The sequence below is a fragment of the Drosophila willistoni genome (genome assembly GCF_018902025.1).
Source record: "Drosophila willistoni isolate 14030-0811.24 chromosome XR unlocalized genomic scaffold, UCI_dwil_1.1 Seg41, whole genome shotgun sequence".
NCBI classification, from domain to species: Eukaryota; Metazoa; Arthropoda; class Insecta; order Diptera; family Drosophilidae; genus Drosophila; species Drosophila willistoni.
In genome coordinates, this window is record NW_025814058.1 from 1,215,366 (window position 1) to 1,235,367 (window position 20,002).

Below are 20,002 nucleotides of genomic sequence, written 5' to 3' on the forward strand. Positions count from 1 at the left end.
CAGAGAACCAAAATGTACATAGACATACCTATAGACATTGTCCTCGATTCGGATTCGGATTTGTAATTCGTATTATCTAGAATAGTTAAGTTGAAGATTGTTCTAAATGAGACATGAAATGAAAATGACATCCACATGAATGAATATTTTTGAAAATTATAAGCCCAAGAAAAAAAACAAGTGAAATTGAGAAGATACAACCGAATGACTTATAATATAAATTACTATTATGCTTTACGCGCTTAGCCAGCAGCTGCATTTAAAATTTAATGAACAGCAAAAAGCAAAATGTCAAATATTTAGTCTTCTCGCTCTCTCCTCTGCTTCCACTGTTAAATATGAATGAAAGAAAAGATAAAAAAAAGAATAACTTTTTAAAATACGAATACCCTGTGTTTCTCCCTCATGTTTCATTTTCATGAAATCTTTATATGGCTTATTACTTTAACAAAAAAAAACCGTTGCGTTGTTTTTATTATTAATATTATATTTTTTCTATTTTTTTTTTTTTTTAATATTATTTGATAATATTTTATTTATCTTTTAGTTATTTGATATTTTATATGATACAACAAAAGAAAGAAACAAAAAAAAAAAAGAAAAAACGGAAAGGAATAGAATACAAAATTATATGAAAGAAATTTTGTAAGCCACCAAAACGGCATTGATAATTATGAAGAATTATGCAGTGCAAGAGCAGTAATAATAAATGTGTGTATTTATTAAAAGTTACTTGGCGACCGAATGAATTAATTCTTTCTTCTTTATAAATTAATATCTATGTGTGTGTACATTATTATGCTAAATATTTTATGTCTATGAGATGGTATTATAGCTCTCTACCACGTGGGGTTTGGCGTTTTTAAGGATAAGGCCCATTCGTTGAATACATTCCGACAATGTATGACGACGCATTCATTGCTGCAGTACTCATCCTCCCAGTCTGGGTTAATTATGGCTGGTTTATTACATTGCTCACGCGTACATTTGGTTACACTTGCCGCTTCCGAGAGCAGTGGTATCTGCTCAGGCGGCTGGGCGGGACCTGTAACAGCCATTTGTTGTTGCTGCTGCTGGTGGTGGTCTTGTTGTGTTTGATGATGATGTTGTGACTGCTCCCCTCCACTGACAATCACAGATTCGGCAGGCATTGATACTGAAACTGGCGTTGTCGTCTCTGCTGTGACCATGGTTGTGGAAGTGTTGTCTGGCTTTGTTGTTTCCGATAAGTGCTGTTGGTAATCGCGCATTAGACGCAAATATTCTCGCTTCTCTAGCTCATGTCGTTGATTGTATATTGACTTTTGGGACACATCCAGGGCATCCCACATATTCTGAGCAATAAGTGTGATTTCCTCAAATGAGCTGGTCGGGTTCTGTTGTTTGATAGCCGTCACAGTATCGCGAAAGAAAAGTGCAAAAGGAGCCATTGGCTTCGATGGTGTCTGTATATTTGCAGTTGCCGCTTGGACAACTGGATCTGTGGGCAGATGTGGCAATATTTGCTGCTGCTGCTGCAGCTGTGCCGCCTGTTGCTGCTGCTGCTGAGTCATCATTGCGTGATTGTGGTGCTGCTGCTGCTGCTGTTGCCCACCATTATATGTGTCATAGTCCATGTCATCGTCATCATTTAACGTGGAATGATCCAGGCTAAGCATTCTCCGTGACTACAATGAAAAACAAACAAAAGAAAAAAGACAGAAAGGGATGGGTGATTAGTTTAGCTTTTATTATTGCCTAACAAATATAGACTTATGCTCACTAGTAACTTCTTCATCTGGACAAGAACTAAAAGCGATATTATTATAATTTAAATCACAGTATAAGCAACTAAACTAATTTGCTCAGTGGGCGCCGCCAAGCGCAGCTACATGTGCTCTGCACCCATAAGGGGGAGAGATGCAGAGGCATATGTGGTAACGACAACGGCGTTGCGTCGACCCGCCGTAGTACATATGTATGTACATATTGTTCTATGTACGCATATATATATATATGTATACGTGTTGTTTGTTGATAAGCGGCTAAAGCGTTGCCTCTGCTTGTATTCGTATCGATAACCCCTACTACGCCGGCTCTCTAGATGGAGCTTGGGACCATGTGTACGTTTTTTTTTTGTGTGTATATACACATATATATATACAAATATAGTTGAGCATGTGTGTGTTTTGTTGTATTGTATGTGCGTCCAGCTGGGCAAGAATATAAAAACAGCCCACGGGTAATGATGACGATGATGAGCACAGGGGATTTCGATTCCAATCAGTTCTAGCTTGTGCTCATTATAAAAACATTATGGCCATCGATGCTCCGATTTTGCCAATTAATCCAAGTGCTCAGCTGGAAAAACTGTCCCCGACCACCACCACCATCACCACCAGTAGTCAAGTTAAAGCCTCTACAGAATTCTTTTCCAGCGGTGGACTTACAGCTTGGTTCGATGGCAGCGATTCCGTTGGCATTTCATTCATCTCGAACACTTCGTCCCCGAACGAGGGAGTGTGAAATTGATCCATGGCCAGCGTCTATAAAACTCTTTTACAAGTGTAAAGATTTTATTTGGCGTAAATTATTATAGAGTATTTGATTAAATTATAATATAATACACACATTTAATTCTGGTATTTTCGCTATAGTGTGACCAGCTGCCACTAGCGGCAAAAGGACAAACGTAAGCGTTTTTCAGCACCGTTTGTGAATTGTGTTAAATTCGAATGTGACCGTTACATAAAAATGCTTTTTGAAGTACACTTCATAATAAGTTGAAATTATATTAACTAAATTCGGAAATTGATTAATTAAAATAATGTACCCGAAATGAATTTCACGGGCTCATAAAAGAAAAGTAAGGAGTAATAAAAGCCTTGGTGTAGTGTTTTCAAATACATACATAGTCAAAACATAACTTTTATTTAAAGATTTGTTACGTAATAATTAATTATCTAGCAGGCTTTTATTTTTTAATATATGAAATCTAAAAATTAACACACACATACACTTACTCAATGTTTATTTAGAACATAAAAAAAAATTTAGTATATAAGAACTTTTTGGCTCATAATAATGAATAGTTATACTAAATTTAAAGTCCCCAAGCTGTTGTCAAACTGGACCCAGAATGTTGATCGGCTTAAAAGTACGAGCAAGCAAACTAATAACGGAAGATCATCAAAAAATACTGATGTAAATAAGTGTTCCACAGATGATTTGAATATGAATTGCTTTGCCTGTGGCACCAATGCAAAATATATGGAGTACTTATTTTCAAAATGGGTGAAAGATGAAACTTCTGTTCATGTGGTATGAATGATAATGTACAATTTTTTTTTGCTATTTGCTATGAATTTTACCGATTTATTGTAGTCGTGGCACAAATACTTTGCCGGCATTTTCCCTAAGAGCGATGAAGAAGACAATCGGGCTAAAGCATTTCCTGGAGCTCTATCTGATCTTTTTAAACTGGAGGAAGACAAAAAATAACACTCATCCCACATGACTTTACCTTCTGCACGCTTACCTTTAAGATTTAAGGCAAACGGATAAGCGGAATGTACTTCTCTTCATAAAATTGTCGTGAAAAGAAATCAAATAAAATTTAGAAACATTTAATAAATAGTTGAAATTAATTTTTATTCTGTTATGTAAAAAAGAAAATAGCATTTTTGTTAAATTAGAAATTTTATTTACTGAAATTTTAGTATTTCAGTTATTTTACGCTTTGAGGACGTTTCACGGCGACAAAAGGCTACATTTTTATTTAGTGTTGGTTAACGTTAAATAGTGGTACTTCAAAGCTGGTCGCACTGGTAGATTTGGCGCCTTTACTTTAGCTAGTGGGTGAAAGGGATGTCCATATTTCTGGCTCTATCTGTAAAAACAGGCGATCGCAGTAACTTTTATACAGGTAAGTTTAAATAAATTTTTACCTAAGAATATCCTTATTAAATAACCTGTTTTGTTCAATCCCACAGGTTATTAAATTGTGAAAAAATCAAAAAACTTTAAGCATTCCAACTCGCGGCATCCAAATGTTTGAAAAACATGTAATAAGTAACATTCATCAGACGGATAACTCAATTATGAAACTTTGGGGATCCCAGCAACAGCAGCAGAAGCAAGTGCTGTCAGAATGACATTTGTCAAACAAATGGTGCAACAAGCTGGATCCTAGCAGCCTTGTGTAAGTGTGTAATCATTTTAATCGAAACGTCAAATTGGCCATTAGTTTTGAAACATACAATATCCAAATTAATATTTTTATACTGCCTTTTTTATTACACGCAATCTCCATCTAAATTCGAAATTCACTGTAATTCGGTAATAGACTTTGAAGGCAAAATTTTTGGATATTCTATGCCATGAACCAGGGCCGCGTTAAACATCTAATGTTGGTGGTGAATTTTTCGAAAATTGATGTTGCTCCCAGGCTTTTAAGGGAGTATGCACGTTACCATTATCGGAAACTGCAAACGTCCAGTTCAGTTTGCAAGAGTAGCCAGGATAATACCAAGGACACGGATAGTTTTGCGAATGGCAGCAGTGCCGCCTATATAGAAGGTCTATATACCAAATGGTCGAAAAACCCCAGATCAGTGGATTCGGTAAGTTAATGAAATTAGTCATAATCCATAATTTAGTGGTTAAGCTACTTTTCTTTTATTTGTAGTCATGGGATGCCTATTTCAGTGGCAAGCCACGTAGTATATCCACTACACCGTCACTGTACAAGAAGTCCGAAGTGAGTGCAGATTCGTCGGCAACTAAAACAACAAAAGATGCGGCAGCAGCAGCCCCGCCGCCTGCGTCAGCGGGTGGAGTAGCACCAGCAGCAGCAGCAGGAGCACCACCGGCAGCTGACTGGAAATACATAGATGATCATCTCACAGTCCAGGCTATTATCCGAGCGTATCAGGTGCGAGGACATTTAGCTGCCGATCTGGATCCTTTGGGTATTGTTGGACCACCAGGCATTACCTCGGTAGACGGCAAGAAACGAAATGCCGCTCAAGCGGTACTGCGCCAGCATTATACCTATGTATTTAGTAAGCATTTAAATATTTCTATTGGTTTCATGCCCTTCTAAATTCTTGGTTTCCTTAGATGATCTCAATGCCACATTTAAATTACCATCTTCCACCATGATCGGCGGTGATGAGCAGTTTCTGCCTTTGAAGTAGGTTATCCCCACGAGAATGTAATGACACCTACTAAGAATTGCTTCTTAATGTCTTGACAGGGAAATTTTAGATCGTCTGGAGCGAGTGTATTGTGGTCACATTGGAGTGGAGTACATGCAAATTACGTCTTTGACAAAAACCAACTGGATACGCGAAAGATTTGAGAAGCCTGGTGCCATAATGTTTAATCCTGATGAAAAGAAGTTAATTCTAGAGCGCCTCACGCGTTCCACGGGATTCGAAAACTTTTTGGCCAAGAAGTTTACGTCGGAGAAACGTTTCGGTTTAGAGGGTTGCGACATAATGATACCCATCATGAAGGAGATCATCGATAGATCGACCAAATTAGGAGTAGAGTCCATATTTATAGGCATGGCGCATCGCGGCCGTCTTAATGTTCTGGCCAATATTTGTCGTAAGCCTATTCCTGATATTTTGTCACAATTCCATGGCCTTAAGGCCACCGATTCGGGATCTGGCGATGTGAAATACCATCTTGGTCTATTTACGGAACGTCTTAATCGAGTGACAAATAAGAATGTGCGCATAACTGTGGTCGCCAATCCTTCACATTTGGAGTATGTGAATCCGGTGGTGTTGGGCAAGGCACGTGCTGAAATGTATCAACGTGGTGATAGCAATGGTAGTAAGGTTCTCTCCATTATCATACACGGCGACGCTTCCTTCTGCGGCCAGGGTGTGGTGTACGAGTCAATGCATCTATCGGATTTGCCATGCTACACAACTTTTGGCACCATTCATATAGTGGCAAACAACCAGGTGGGTTTCACAACAGATCCACGTTTCTCGCGCTCCTCACGTTACTGCACGGATGTCGCTCGTGTGGTCAATGCCCCAATCTTTCATGTGAACGCCGATGATCCTGAGGCATGCATACACTGTGCTCGCGTCTCTACCGACTATCGGGCCGAATTCCACAAAGATGTCGTCATTGACATTGTGGGCTATCGTCGTAATGGTCATAATGAAGCTGATGAACCCATGTTCACTCAACCCCTCATGTATCAGCGCATAAGAAAGCTTCAACCAGTTATGCAAAAATATGCCGAGAAGCTAATCAAAGAGGGGGTCGTTCAGGAGAAAGAATATAAGGACATGATCGCAAAATATGAGAAAATATGCGACGACGCTTTCATCGAGTCTAAGAAAGTGAAAACCATCAAGGTTTGTGTAATTTATGTAAAGTTAATTAATCTACTTTTAATCCGTCATATCGTGTAGTATTCTTCGTGGATCGATTCGCCGTGGACGGGCTTTTTTGAAGGGCGAGATCGTTTGAAAGTTTGTCCCACTGGAGTTAGCTTGGAAACCCTTAATAATATTGGTGAGATCTTCTCGAATCCGCCGCCTGCCGAGCACAAGTTTGAGGTGCACAAGTAAGTAGACGTGATAAAACAGTCCAAAGAACTGAAAATGAACCTCAGCCTTCTTCTTTTCTTTTGATTTGAAGGGGAGTCCTTCGTATATTGGCCTTGCGCAAGCAAATGGTAAAATCGCAAATGGCTGACTGGTCTCTGGGTGAGGCTTTTGCCATTGGCACTTTACTGAAGGATGGCATTCATGTGCGACTATCTGGCCAGGATGTGGAGCGGGGAACCTTCTCCCATCGACATCATGTCTTCCATCATCAAAGTCAGGACAAGGGTCGATATAATTCCATTGAGCATCTATATCCCGATCAGTCACCTTATGTTGTTTGCAATAGCTCCTTATCGGAGTGTGCCATAATGGGCTTTGAGCATGGCTACTCGATGGCCCATCCCAATACACTGGTCATATGGGAGGCGCAGTTTGGTGATTTTGCGAACACAGCCCAAACAATTATCGATTCCTTTATAGCCAGTGGTGAAACGAAATGGGTTCGCCAATCTGGGCTTGTTCTTCTGCTGCCGCATTCCATGGAGGGTATGGGGCCAGAGCATTCCTCCGGTCGCATTGAACGCTTTTTGCAGCTAAGCGATGACGATCCAGACATCTATCCCGATACTTGTGATTGTGATTTCGTAGCTCGCCAACTAATGGACACGAATTGGATTGTGACAAATCTATCGACGCCTGCCAATCTCTTTCATGCTTTGCGCCGTCAAGTGGCCTTAGGTTTTCGTAAACCGCTAATTAATTTTTCACCAAAATCTGTTTTGCGTCACCCATTGGCCCGGAGTCCATTCCGTGATTTTACCGAATGCAGTGAATTTATGCGAATAATACCCGAAACCGGCAAAGCAGGCTGTAAACCTGATTGTGTGGAAAAGGTTGTCTTTTGTTCAGGAAAGGTCTACTACGATTTGGTCAAGGAGCGTGAGGAACACGAGCAAGACGAAACTGTGGCCATTATTCGCGTAGAACAGGTGATTAAATCTGAAGCTTCTTTGGCCCTTGGCCAATGGTAATTTTCGACAATTGTTTATGCTTTTAGGTCTGTCCGTTTCCATATGATTTGATAACCAAACAAATTGAACTATATAAGAATGCCGAATTGATTTGGTGTCAGGAAGAGCATAAAAATCAAGGATCTTGGTCGTATGTCCAGCAACGTTTCGATACCACGCTAATCAAAATGGAAGACGAAACGTGAGTACAACCAATCAATTGATTCTCAATGATTGCTCAAATAGTTTTCTCATTCTAAACACATTCTACATAAATGCCAAGGCGCAATCCCAGGCCATGGCCACGCCTACCTGATAAATGTGTGACTGTTTAATTAGTTAGCCGCATTCGTTATACGATTGACATACTCTGCCCCAAGGTATTGAGCAAATGATTGGTTTTAGTTTGAAATTGTTTTTATTATTTGAATAGACAAAAACTTTGCCTTTACTCTCACATACATAATTAAGATCTTTAAATGTGACACTTGCTACGATATTTCTTAGATGTTGGTAATTGAAAATCAACTGCTACATATCCCTCCATTCAGAATGCTGCAAAGTATTTGTCTTTTTTTTTTTTTTTTTGTGTTTTTGATTCAATTTGCTTTTTGCGTTGTCAGTAATTGGCCTGATTTGTGGCCTCGTTGCCAGATTTGCACTTTGAACAAATTGCGAGACACACACAACCATGTCTGTCGATGAGGTGGTAAGCAAAAACTAGCGCAAGGAACTTGGCACAGTTTTTCGGTTGAACGTCCCATTGCCATTTCTATTCTATGCAAATATATATTTACATACTTACATATATTTTTCTTGCATGCTTCTCGCACAATCAACATAAAATTCAATGGGACAATTTCAACAACTGCATCTGTGAATGATTTATTAAAAGAGACCCCGCCCCCCGTCCATCCAGAAATCCAAACTAAATAGACAAATTTATAAGGCTTTACTGAGAGACATAATTAAAAGACACTTACTTCAATACTAGGCAAAACTTTTGAGTTCCATCTCTGAAGATTTTAATGCAATGTGTGTAATGGCTACTTCAAAAGGCGGCGCAATCCCTGTTTAGTTCCTTCTCCATTATGGTTGTTTTTATTTTCTGTTTTTTTTTTTGTTTTGGCTACATCTTCAAGGGAATCATTTGTGTTGGTTGTTAGTTTCAATGGCAAAATTTTATGTTAGAAAAAATAAATGGCGCAAGGGGCAAACTCAAGAACGCCTCGTGCATTTCATGTGCATTCATTGCCATAAACATAAATTTTTAATAAAAATTACCACGCAAGTTTAGTTAAATTAGTCGCAGCCTTTACGAAAAAAGAACACCAATTAAATAAGTACATAGATTAAAATCGATTTATATAATTGATTATATACTTATATAATTGAAATGCAATGAATATTTGGTTTGCATCAAAAGGCCAATAGAATCGTCTGTGTGTGTGGGGGTTCAATGAATGGATTGGTATGTGATTATTGGCCATATTGGTTAAGGGGCAAGAAATTCCATTGCGATTTTGCAAATTCATCTTACATATACATACATACATACATATCTATCGAATTCGAATATTTTTCTAACATTATTCATTTTGTTTTGATTTTGTTGTTTTTGTTTGTTTCTTTCTTTCTTTCTTTGCTGTGTGCTAGTGCACTTGGCCCCAACGGCCTCAAATGTTTTTTGAATGAAAAATCCCACACATTTTTAATATATTAAATATGGCAAATTTTGCATTATAAGTACATATGTATGTACATACATATCTCTTATGCCTCATCTCTATGTATAAAACATATGCATAAGCTGCATATTTTTTACCCTTCCTTTTCTACCCCTTCTCTTCCGTCCTACAACATTTTTTTTTCTTTGTTGTTTTTCTTAACGCAAATTTAATTTTCTTGTACGAGTAAGCAAGGCGATAATTATTTAAGATTTATCTTAGCTATATTCCGTTTATACACAAAACTCAACTGAAAAAAAAAAAACTAATCCCCAAAGTCTGGGAGCCGTTTACTAAATACCCTGACCCAAAGATAGAAGGGCAAAGAGGGAGAGTGAGTAAGAGGAGCAATTTGCCAAGAAATGCGAAACAAAGTTACAGTTATTTACAACTTTTCCGTAAACCCATTTGGGTTTTTTAATATACCCCATTTAAATGTAGTGTACAGGCAGCTACTAAAAAAAGAGAGCAAATTGCTTAAAGCCTTGGCAATCAATTATGAAAATTGTGCAAACAAATTCTTTGAGTGCATCAGAATGGTCGGTCAATCTTCTCTAGACTCGAACTCTATATGAAGGCCAGGACGATGCTACATAAAAACAACAAACACTGTCCAGCAGTCCACATTGGGCTATTTATTTCAGCCCATCATCATCATCATCATGAGTGGGTTTTTAGGCAATTTTGAAAATATTTATGGTGTGGCTTTGAGGAATGTCAAATATCCATTTCAAAATCATGGAATTCAGCAAGGTCATTCAGTCAGTGGTGTGGTGGTCCGACTTTCACATACTCTGGAACAAATATGTATATTTTTGATATGGAAAAATGCCGCGCAAAAAAACAATTTCCAATTTGAATGAAATGTATGCACGGAAGGGGGGAAAGCTTTATATAAATAACTGTGGGTTATTCATGTTATTCATATGTATATTCATTTATGAGTCACGAGACCGGAAGGGCGAACGGCGATTCATATTGATAAATGGTTATGTCCAGATCGAAGCAGCAATTTGGCTTGTCTGTACAATTTATAGTGGCGGAAATGCTTTACTTTGTCCAATTTGTCTTATTTTGGCGATATTTTGACTTGGCTTATATTAATTCTTGTCGTTTTTGTGATTGAAACTATATAATAGTAATGATAATTTGTAGGAAATGGTTATGGATCTTGTATATAGATATTTTTATTTCAAGCCCAGGAACCTCATTTCTCATTTCCAAAGTTTCATTTCTTTATTTTTTTTTTTCAAATTTTTGATGGACTGAGTGAAAAAAAAAACATAATGTTGATGATGATGATATGTGTCAGTGTTTCGATTGAGACCAGAAACGAACAGAAGAAGAGTGTACAATAGAATAAAACAGCATAGAACAGAACAGAACAGCCGAGAATAGGACTAGGTAGAGAGAGGTACTAGGCACCATCACCGTTCAAATACCTAGACCTATTTATAAAAATTAGTTTAGGAATTTCTAAGAGACGGAGACCAGAACCCCATCATGGCTAACAAAATGTTTTTGCTTTTGAAGAGGAGAAGAAAAAAAAAATAAAGGAGGAGGCATTGATTCAGGGCCAGGGCAAAAGAAAAAAAAAAAAAACAATAATTTGTTTGTGTTTTGTTATTTTGATTTTTTCATTCAGTTTTTTGGCTATAAATAAATTGGCGCAAAGGAAGAAGAAAAACAAAAAACCGCAGGGGCGTGTCAAGAGGTGAGGTGGGGGGGCGGTTCGTTGGGTTAGTGGAAAAGCGCTTTTTATACAGGAGAAACTTTTTTTTTTTTTGAAAATATGTAAACAAAATAAATAGATTTTATGAGTAATTTTTATTGGTTTTTGCATATAATACATATTGCTTGTTCTTGTTGTTGTTGTTGTTGTTGATGGCGGCGTCAACGAGTCAAAAGGAAAAATTAATAAATAAAAATTTGATAAACGGGAAAAACCATTCGCATAACTGAAATATTTTGTATTATATCTTTATTAAACAATTGAATATTTTTTTTGCTTGTTTTTGGTTTTGTTTATAATTACAGTTTGCTTAATATTTAAAGTGTTGTTGTTGTTGTTGTTGTTTTTGGCAAACATTTTTAATTGAAAATAAGTTTATTCGCATTAAATTTAATACGTCACTTAGCAGCGACTAATTTTTACATTTTAGTTATACAATTTAGATATATATATATATGTTTTTGTCGTACACATTTGGAATATAAGTTTACATGCAAAATTGGATTTCTATTGTACAAATTACAATTATACAGTTCTCTAAAAACACTAAACATTAGTAATAACAATTAACTAAGCTCTAAACGTATTTACAAAAAAAAAAAAAAAAAAAAATATACTAACTATTGTGTGTGTGTGTGGGTGTGTGTAAAATAGTTTACAAATATACATAGGATATATAGACAAACGATACACACTACATGCATATAATTTAAATTGCTGAATGTCGAGTTGAGATCGTTAAAAAAAAAAAAAACATTTTTTTCTTTCTTTAATTCCACTCAAAATGATGGCACATATAGAGGAGAGTGCAACGGGTTAACGATCACAAATGGTTGATAGGAGCAGGAAGGGGCAAGGGAGGAGGTGCCCGAGCAGGAGGGGGGTGGGGGAAAGGGAATTGGACTTAACTTACACCATGTTCCATATGCTGTAACTTCGTGCCCGTCGCTCCTCTTCGGCAACCTGTTCATAGTCAATTTCCAAATACTCCTTGCCACCGAATCGTACCTTACGACCCGTATACTTCTTGATATAGCTTATGTGGGCGGCCACCTCTTTACCCTCGATTTCGAGCTTATAAGAAATGCTGGTAATTCGCTCCAATACCCGACCACGTTTCCAGCGTACCTGGGTCTTGCGATAACGCTCCGCATAGAGCACAAGATCTCCGATTTTGTATTCACGCACATGCAGGCAGGATTTTAATGGTTTGGCTGTGTCTGCCTCATCTGGTTCCTGGTTATCCACCTCGTCGTCTGTCACATAGGCGATGGCCTTCTCAATGGTTTCAATTTCTGGCACTTTGGGTTCCTCCATTTCGGGTTGTATGAAGAAGGAATCGCTAATGGAGAGTCGTCGTTTTTGTCGTTTAATGATTACTTTCTTTTTGATTTTACGTTGCTTAGGCGCTGGAATTGGCTCAGGCTGGGGCTCTGGCTCGGGTTCTGGCTCTGTCAGAGGTGACAACTCATCCTCCACCTCTGTTCCAGTTTGTTGGTCATCATCGATGACTTCGGCATTAATTTCACTTTCACCATTTTCCTTCTGCTCCTTAACGATGGTCACCACTTGTTGTTGGCCCTCTTGACTAGGCTTGGCTATTTTCTTAGGCGGCGTCAGTTTGTTGAGCCTCGATGATAGCTCAGTGATTTTATTCTTATTCCTTAATATGTTTTTCAGCTTATCATCGTTATTGGTTTGCTCATCCTTCTCTTTCTCCTTATCTTTATCCTTATCTTTGTCAATGCTATTTTTTCGCACCAACTTCTTCAGATGGGGAGTTTTCTTCTTTGTCACAGATATCTGCTGCTGATTGCCATTTTTCGTCTCATCGTTTGCTTGGTCGACAACAGTTTCAATCTTCACCGGCTGTACGGGACCGGAAAGTACTTTCAGCTCTGGCATGGCGGCTAGACTGTCGCTGGTATCCGTATGTGTCTTATCTTTTGTATCAGCGACCGATTCCGATTGCTGTTGCTGCTGCTGCGGCGACTGTTGTTGTAACGATGACTCTTCGTGCGACACTTCGCTCAATGTTGCAGCTATTTGTGGCGGCGCTGACTTCTCGGCGGCGGCGGCGGCGGCGGCGGCGGCGGCGGCGGCGGCGTCTTCAATGTCACCAGCGATGGCCACCAGATGATCGGGCGTTGGTGGTGCCTCGAACGATGAAGCATCTGACTGATTAATGGGTTTTTTGGACTCGCTTAATGAGCTACTAATTACAGGCGACGACGATATATGCGATGTAGTATCTTCCCCAGCGTTGTTGCTACTGCCAGCGGGGAGAGGCACCACCACCACCACAACGACCGGTGGCTCGGCAATCACCAGTTCAGCTACTTTCTCAGTATGATTGTGACTAGTTCGATCGGTGGTTTGCACTTGATTAGTATCCACACCGTCGATATTTATTTGTTCTGGCTGCGTGGTGGCTGCTGCTGCTCCTCCTCCTCCTCCTTCTGTTGTGGATGCTGCTGGTGTTGATTTGTCGGTTACCCCTGTATTTGCTGGTATTGATACGGTCGCAGCTTCGTCTCCTTTGTCGCTTTTGGCAAGCGATTTGGTTTTGATTTTGGCAGGGATTGCATCTGCATTATTGACCTTTGGCGTTGACAATTGTTCATTTGTTGGTGTCGTCGTTGTCGCCGGTTTTTGCTGTTGTTTTGGCTGCTGCCTAATATTTGTCGTCTCCTTTGCAATGCCGGAAGATATTGTTGTTGTTGGTGTCGCCCTGGCGCCCATTAATTTCTCCTTCTTACGCTTGACAATCGCCTCCGAATCGGATGGTCGTCTTTGTGTGTGAAGTGCATCGGTCTGTGCTACCAATGGTTCAATTTGAATTTTGGACGGTTCCACGGCAGCAATTGATGCACGTCGCGGATTCTTTGCCTTCACAATGATTTTCTTCTTAATCTTTTCTCGCGCTGGTGCCACATCCGCCACCGTCGAATCCAATGTGATGGATTCACTAGGCAGTGGTGTTGGCATCGTTGTTGTTGTTGTTGTTGACGGCGCCTCCGTTGCTGCGGTCGGCGTTTCAGTTGTTTTGTTTTCTTCATTTGCCGGTTTCCCCTTCAGTTCACTACGAACTTTCTTCAAAAAGTCAATTTTCGTCTGCACAGAAGTTGCAGTTGTAGGAGGAGTAGGAGATACATGTCCTGGTACAGCAGTTGTTGGTGGAGGTGCAGAAGTGGTAGGAACATCACTCTGCTTTTGTGTTTCATTGGTGTCATTCTCTGCTGCTAACCCTTTTAATTTCTCAGCAGAATTCTGTTCTGTATTTAACTTTTCCTCATTTCGATTAACTTTTACAGTGTCTACAGCTGATAACTTTGTTTTTTGCTCTTCTTTTTCATGTTCATCCTTGTCCTTCTCCTTCTGTTTTTCCTCATGGGTTGGCGCACTTTGAGTTGATTCTGATTCTTGCTCCTCCTCCTCCTCCGCCTCATCAAAACAACTGCGCCGCCTCACTTTTTTAACAAAACGAAATGCTACTGCTGGTGGTACTGGAGCTGCGGATGCTGCTGCTGATGATGATGTGGCCGTTGCTGTATCTGTTGCTTTGACTATGGCTGGCTGAGTTGTTGTCTCTGATTCGCTTTCGGTGCTATATTGCTTTAGTACACCTTTCACCTCACTTAGGGCCCCAGAGATGCGCGCTTTCAATTTGTTTAGACGCTCAATCACATCCTCGGGTTTTTCCTCAACCGAGTCCTGGCTGCGCATGCGACGTTGTCGCCGTAATCGTGTACGTTCCGGTAGTACAGATTCGGATAAATCATCGCGGCTCGAAGAACTACGTTTGAGATCGCCAAGCAGCAGTGGTGTTGATCGAACTGCTGTTGCTGGTGTCTCTAAATTGTTGCGTATACGACTTGTTGGCGATGCTTCCAATGTGGATGGATGAACACTGGTGGCGTGGCGATTACTACTCGCTAGTGGCAGTGTTGTTGTTGTTGCAACTGTGGGCTTCAGTTCGTACTTCATGTTGTCAATTTGTTGATTATCGTTGCGGATTTTGATGATTTTGTTACTGCTGATGTTGTTGTTGTTGTTGTTGTTGTCTTCCACCTCCGAAGGTGAATCAATTTGATCGGGATAAACGTCTCCAACAGCAGCAGCAACAACAATGGCGGCGGCTTCGCTATCCTGCTCTTCGCTAACTTTGCTCACAGTCATGTCCGCACATTCACAGCTGGTGGCAACCTGTTTAGTTTGTCCCAACGCACCCACAGAAGAAAAAAGCACTTCGATTATATCGCTCAAAAAATCAATCAATTCAAGATCGAATTCTTTTCGCGCCAACGGAAATGAGCAGGCGCATTCCCCGGCCGCAAGAAACGCGTGTACGGCACTCTTAAATATTTCTATATTTGGACGCGTTACTATCGAACCGTTAGATTTGACGTGCGGTTGGTATTGCTGGTGCTGATGCTGCTGATGTTGCTGACGATGATGGTGATGGTGATGGCGGAGCTGCTGCTGCTGCTCATCCACTTGCTCTGACGACGTTTCGCGCGTGTCTGAGAGATCGACGGCCAGCAGCTGGTGGTTGGAAGCAGTGCCATATTCATCTATTGTTTGCTCCCTATTGCTTGCTAAGCATATTGACTCCACCCGCTGCCGCTGGCACTCCCGCGGCGTCCATTCATTATGCTCTTCATTTGCTAAAATTTTACTCGCCGCCTTATTCATATTTAGCTCATCTCGAGATTCCTTTTGCTGATTTCTCTCTAATTTGCTTTGCTCGTATAATTCGTGTTTATTTTTGGCCACATCCATGGCGTCGACGCTGTAGTCGTAGCAATGATCATCGTCGTGTCTCTGCTGCCGCCCGAAGGCGTCATTAAAATTTTCCGCCTGTTGATGCTCAATTTCCATTTTTTGCTCGCCAACACCTTTGGCTAGCGCTTCCTTCTCCTTCAGTCGCTGCTCCTCATCCTCCTCCTCCTCCTCATCCTCCTGCTGTACTTTTACGTTCAAGTTGAATGTTTTTATTTGCTCAAGAGCATTGGGTTCATTATCAAACGTCCTACAATGTGTCTCCTTCTCATCCATGTCTATTTCTGTGATTTCGTCGTGCTGGCTCGTCGATGCCGTCATCGATGCCAATGTTGTTGTCGTTGTTTTTGGTGAGGGCACCAGATCCGTAAGATCCGTGGGCGTCGTCGCTGGCGTCGGCTGGCTGCTTCGATTTCCATGCCCAGCAACATTGGCATTTACCCATTTACCATATAGATTATTGAGTAGGTTAACAAATTGGTATTTAATTGTTGGAGATTCCATGTGCACCACCACCTCATTAGACCTGATAGAGGCTGGTGCCAGCTGCTGTTGCTGTTGCCTCTGCTTTTGCTGGTTTATGCTCGTCATGCTGCTGATTCGACTTGGAAAACTTAAATCATTTTTTGGCATTTGAGTGTGTTGAATGTTGTGGGGAAAGAAAAACTGTTGCTGATTAAAGTAAACATGCGAAATTTTTGGTGTCATATGCAGCTGCTCTCGATGTTCTTGGTCTATTGGTTCTTCTTCTAAAGGAAATCTATTCTTGTGGTATTCGGTATTTGGTATTTTGTTCATAGGAAAATGGTCCAATGTCTTTCTCTTATAGTATAATTCGTTATTTCTTACAGTTTGTAGTTGTTGCCAATAACCATGTTGTTGCCTTCCATCGTGATGATGACGATGCTGCTCCTGCTGCTGATAATGATGTGATGGAAACCGCTGAGGCGCATTTGGCGTTGTTTGTCTTAACGGAAATCGCACTTCCTTTTGAATACCATTTATTTCCGAATTATGAATATTTTTAGTCATTGTATCAATAATGGCTCTTCGTCTCCTCTGCCCATGTGTGGGTGGCGTCTATAGATTATGTTTGTTATACTGCTGTTGTTGGTGTTGTTGGCCTATATACCTAGTGTGTGTATATATTTATTTGTTTTGTATTCTTGTTGGTGTTGCCTTCAAGTGTTGCACTCAACACGTTGCAAGTGAAACTGAGGCAACGCCGTGCAATTATTCAACGGCCAATCAAGAGAGCAATAAAACAAACAAGAGTTTCCTTGTTGCTCGACAAAAGATGCCAAATCAATGATCATTCAACAGCCTTAGGTTATTTGAAATTAGAATTTAATTTAAATGTGGCGCGTGGGAAATGAGAGGAGTCGTCTAAATACCCTAAATTCGAAATTGACCAAATCTCTGTCTCTGAAATTTTGCATAAGTTCCTTCAAATGGGGCGGCAGATGATTCATTTCATTTACACACATGTATAACCCCCCACCCATTAATTTGATGGTTACCTACCTTGAACTCGGCACCATCCGGAGGCCAAATTATCTCTCTTTGCAATTTTTCTCAGATTGTGTGCCTTCTTGAAAAAAAAGAGCATAAACAAGTTTTCACATCATTTTCGAAACAATGCTGTCAATAGAGGTCGCGCGTGGTTTTATACACAAGATCTAAATATATACATACATACATACATGTACATACATATGTATATGTGTACACATATGTATAAAGAAATCCGACTATATAGACTAGATAAATGTGTCAGCTTGCCAAAATGCTTTTTTTGCAGGCTACCAGCGACACAAAAAAAAGGCAACACAACACAAAGAAAGAACAATACGCCAAAAGAAATTAAATAGAAATCGGCCAGCGCCAAAATACTATTGTTCAAATAGACCTCTACCATATATATTGTAGCTAGCTATAGCATGTCTGATGATAGTAGTAGTGGTAGTATTGGTTATTTTGGCAGCAACATTTTCTGCTAAATCGTGCCGGCTGCTGTGCAGCATGCGGAATATAAATTACAAATATATAATGGGTGTCCAAAAGTGTCCAAGAGTTCTAATTTCTTTACGCCTACTCACTCTTACGCAGCCGGTGTATATCCTATCATGGACGTCCGCCAAATTCGGCGCCATCTACTGGCAATAAGGTTCGGCATTATACTGAATACAAGAATTTCATGACCAGCATTTTTGGTGAACTCACCGAGGAAAATAAACAGCGTCTTGAGCGGATTGTCAAAGAACAGCAAGCGCAGGCTAAGCAGGCCAGTAGTAGCACTAAAGCAAAGACTGTGGGCCAAGGCGAAGACAAAACGAAAGCCAAATCCAGTAAAGACGACAAGAAGGACGATAAGAAAGACGACAAGAAGGACGATAAGAAAGACGATAAGAAGGCTAAACCTGGAGCAACAACCGCTCCTCCCACTTCTCCTCCAGCATCACCACCACCGAAACAAGATAATAAATCTCCAACAACGTCGGCGCCCAAAGGTGACATGAATCCAGCTGATAAAACTAAAGGCAAGATTGACACCAAACAAGAAAATTCTAAAAAAGCCACTACAGACGAAACCAATAAAAATGACGAGAACCTCAAGAAACCGACAAAGTAGTTGGCCACGAGTCGTCCAATAGTTGATTAATGTATCACTATAAAATATAAAAGAAAATACAAATAAATAATGTTTTCATTTCTTGTTTATTCCTAGTTGTAATATGTAATTAAAAACCCTGATGTCTCTTCCCTTGTTTAGTACTTCCAAAAATTTGGATTCTGTTCCATCCTTCGCTGAAAATTGACGTACCAATTTTGAACGACAGAAAAAGGCACATATGATGTACTGCTGGCAGGTGAAATGTCTTGAGCTCCTACACAAAAGCTTGAGGCATAATTGAAGAAGTTTTCCAGCATGCGTTGTCCAAACTGTTTGTTGTCATTGGCGCTTGACTGCAATATAAAATATCAGTTTATGGATTAACAAGGGACGCTGTATAAAATAAGGGAAAGACTTACCACAGCTGGTGTTTGTTGGGCCACTGTTAATTCTGGCTCTATTGAAACTCCTATTTGGGCAATTGTTGATATCTCTTGCGCTCCAAAGACCATCCCGTGTGAATGTGCTTCCAGTTCGTGGCCCTTTTTAAGTTGCGCTATCTTAAAAATTGCTGACGGCTTGTTGTTGTTTATGTGGCCCAGATACTGCCAAGTCGGCGCTGCATTCGCATCTGGCCAACTGAAGTATATAGCTGCTGCCGTTCCCACAGGAAGGGGTGTCATGCCCGTTAAAAAGACCACTATATAATTAACCGATTCAATGTCAGGCACATTTATGAGCAATTTGTTTTCGTCGACTGCAGCGAAGTCAGTTTGAGGCTGCAAAGGTAACGGTTCAGATAGTTAAAAAAATTGTATAAACAATAGGATTAATAATTATTTAACTCACTAAGCGTCCTGATATAATGAGGCCAAACATTTTTTAATAGCGGTTGGAGAATGCTCTAGAAATGATGTAAAGTTGCTGGAGTCTATTGCTTCAAATGGGAACTAGGTTCAATGAACTGGTTCTGGTTATCGGCGAATTGAACCACTGACAAAAAATATAAAAAAAAAAAAAAAATGTCAATAAAATTAGACAAATATGACAAAATTACAAAAATAAAAATGTAAAAGTGATGATATCATTTATAATGATTTAAGTTTATTTCATCCAAAAAAGTACAAATTTAATGTATATATATAAGAAATCAGCTGCTCGCCTTGTATGCGCAACTTTTTACGTATTTGCAGCACTGTTTTTGCATTATGCTACACTAAAAAACTATACATATGGATATGTACTTAATTCCCGTTACAAATTAACAAGACATTATAAATTTAAAGATTTGGTTTTAGGTTAGCATACCTGTGATTACACAGAAATTAAATGGCAATAGAAAATATATCAAACACAAATTAGAGGGAAAGGAAGCACCTGTCAAAACAAAGTCATTCACCTGAAAAGGAATCCCTATGTCCTGCTATGAATCAGAGTGCTTATTTTAAAAAATTGTTTTAACAATTTTATTGAAAAGAAAATATCAAACATAAATATTTTGTTGTACTATTTTTGGTTATTTTCTCTCCCTGTCTCTTTCTACCTGCCAACTCATTTTGACAAACATTTTAAAGATAAAA

The 20,002-nt window shown here is 39.6% G+C and overlaps 5 protein-coding genes across 7 annotated transcripts; 2 read left to right on the forward strand and 3 right to left on the reverse strand.

The window, feature by feature from the left end:
- Nucleotides 1-700: 700 nt before the first annotated feature.
- Nucleotides 701-2,668, reverse strand: LOC6642920 (TOX high mobility group box family member 4-B). 3 transcript variants are annotated; one of them, XM_047012256.1, is made up of 3 exons: nt 2,611-2,668; nt 2,430-2,535; nt 701-1,667 (listed from the first exon to the last, which is right to left on the reverse strand). In XM_047012256.1, exons 2-3 carry the CDS (start codon nt 2,514-2,516, stop codon nt 840-842), a joined length of 915 nt encoding a protein of 304 aa, XP_046868212.1. In that variant the 5' UTR covers nt 2,517-2,535; nt 2,611-2,668; the 3' UTR covers nt 701-839. The 3 variants fall into 3 exon arrangements, with proteins under 3 accessions (XP_046868212.1, XP_023031883.1, XP_023031884.1); XM_023176115.2 differs by having other exon boundaries at nt 2,430-2,633; XM_023176116.2 differs by lacking the exons at nt 2,430-2,535; nt 2,611-2,668 and adding an exon at nt 1,763-1,951.
- A 323-nt stretch (nt 2,669-2,991) lies between these two features.
- On the forward strand, nt 2,992-3,613 carry LOC111518717. Its single transcript, XM_023176246.2, has 2 exons — nt 2,992-3,300; nt 3,364-3,613. The coding sequence occupies exons 1-2, from the start codon at nt 3,064-3,066 to the stop codon at nt 3,478-3,480; spliced, it is 354 nt and encodes a 117-aa protein (XP_023032014.2). The 5' UTR covers nt 2,992-3,063; the 3' UTR covers nt 3,481-3,613.
- Nucleotides 3,614-4,204: 591 nt separating this feature from the next.
- LOC6642921 (2-oxoglutarate dehydrogenase, mitochondrial) lies at nt 4,205-18,525 on the forward strand. The gene is made up of 8 exons (XM_023176245.2): nt 4,205-4,601; nt 4,667-5,042; nt 5,101-5,173; nt 5,237-6,362; nt 6,420-6,574; nt 6,649-7,546; nt 7,615-7,769; nt 17,918-18,525. Exons 1-8 carry the CDS (start codon nt 4,359-4,361, stop codon nt 18,438-18,440), a joined length of 3,549 nt encoding a protein of 1,182 aa, XP_023032013.1. The 5' UTR covers nt 4,205-4,358; the 3' UTR covers nt 18,441-18,525.
- LOC6642922 lies at nt 11,639-17,002 on the reverse strand. Its single transcript, XM_023176244.2, has one exon. It carries the CDS (start codon nt 16,838-16,840, stop codon nt 11,936-11,938), a length of 4,905 nt encoding a protein of 1,634 aa, XP_023032012.1. The 5' UTR covers nt 16,841-17,002; the 3' UTR covers nt 11,639-11,935.
- Nucleotides 18,508-19,375, reverse strand: LOC6643042 (protein OPI10 homolog). Its single transcript, XM_002065826.4, has 3 exons — nt 19,272-19,375; nt 18,842-19,201; nt 18,508-18,775 (listed from the first exon to the last, which is right to left on the reverse strand). The coding sequence occupies exons 1-3, from the start codon at nt 19,299-19,301 to the stop codon at nt 18,578-18,580; spliced, it is 588 nt and encodes a 195-aa protein (XP_002065862.1). The 5' UTR covers nt 19,302-19,375; the 3' UTR covers nt 18,508-18,577.
- Between the last annotated feature and the right edge of the window lie 627 nt (nt 19,376-20,002).

Excerpts from the sequence above, each read along its gene's own strand:
- LOC6642920 (XM_047012256.1), bottom strand. The coding sequence starts at position 2,516 with ATGGATCAATTTCACACTCCCTCGTTCGGGGACGAAGTGTTCGAGATG. Across the intron at positions 1,668-2,429 it reads CGCTGCCATCGAACCAAGCT|TCACGGAGAATGCTTAGCCT; the intron begins GTAAGTCCACCG and ends TTTTCATTGTAG.
- LOC111518717 (XM_023176246.2), top strand. The coding sequence starts at position 3,064 with ATGAATAGTTATACTAAATTTAAAGTCCCCAAGCTGTTGTCAAACTGG. Across the intron at positions 3,301-3,363 it reads ATGAAACTTCTGTTCATGTG|TCGTGGCACAAATACTTTGC; the intron begins GTATGAATGATA and ends GATTTATTGTAG.
- LOC6642921 (XM_023176245.2), top strand. The coding sequence starts at position 4,359 with ATGAACCAGGGCCGCGTTAAACATCTAATGTTGGTGGTGAATTTTTCG. Across the intron at positions 4,602-4,666 it reads ACCCCAGATCAGTGGATTCG|TCATGGGATGCCTATTTCAG; the intron begins GTAAGTTAATGA and ends TTTTATTTGTAG. Across the intron at positions 6,363-6,419 it reads AGAAAGTGAAAACCATCAAG|TATTCTTCGTGGATCGATTC; the intron begins GTTTGTGTAATT and ends CATATCGTGTAG.
- LOC6642922 (XM_023176244.2), bottom strand. The coding sequence starts at position 16,840 with ATGACTAAAAATATTCATAATTCGGAAATAAATGGTATTCAAAAGGAA.
- LOC6643042 (XM_002065826.4), bottom strand. The coding sequence starts at position 19,301 with ATGTTTGGCCTCATTATATCAGGACGCTTA. Across the intron at positions 19,202-19,271 it reads TCATTATATCAGGACGCTTA|CCTCAAACTGACTTCGCTGC; the intron begins GTGAGTTAAATA and ends TTACCTTTGCAG. Across the intron at positions 18,776-18,841 it reads CCCAACAAACACCAGCTGTG|TCAAGCGCCAATGACAACAA; the intron begins GTAAGTCTTTCC and ends TTTATATTGCAG.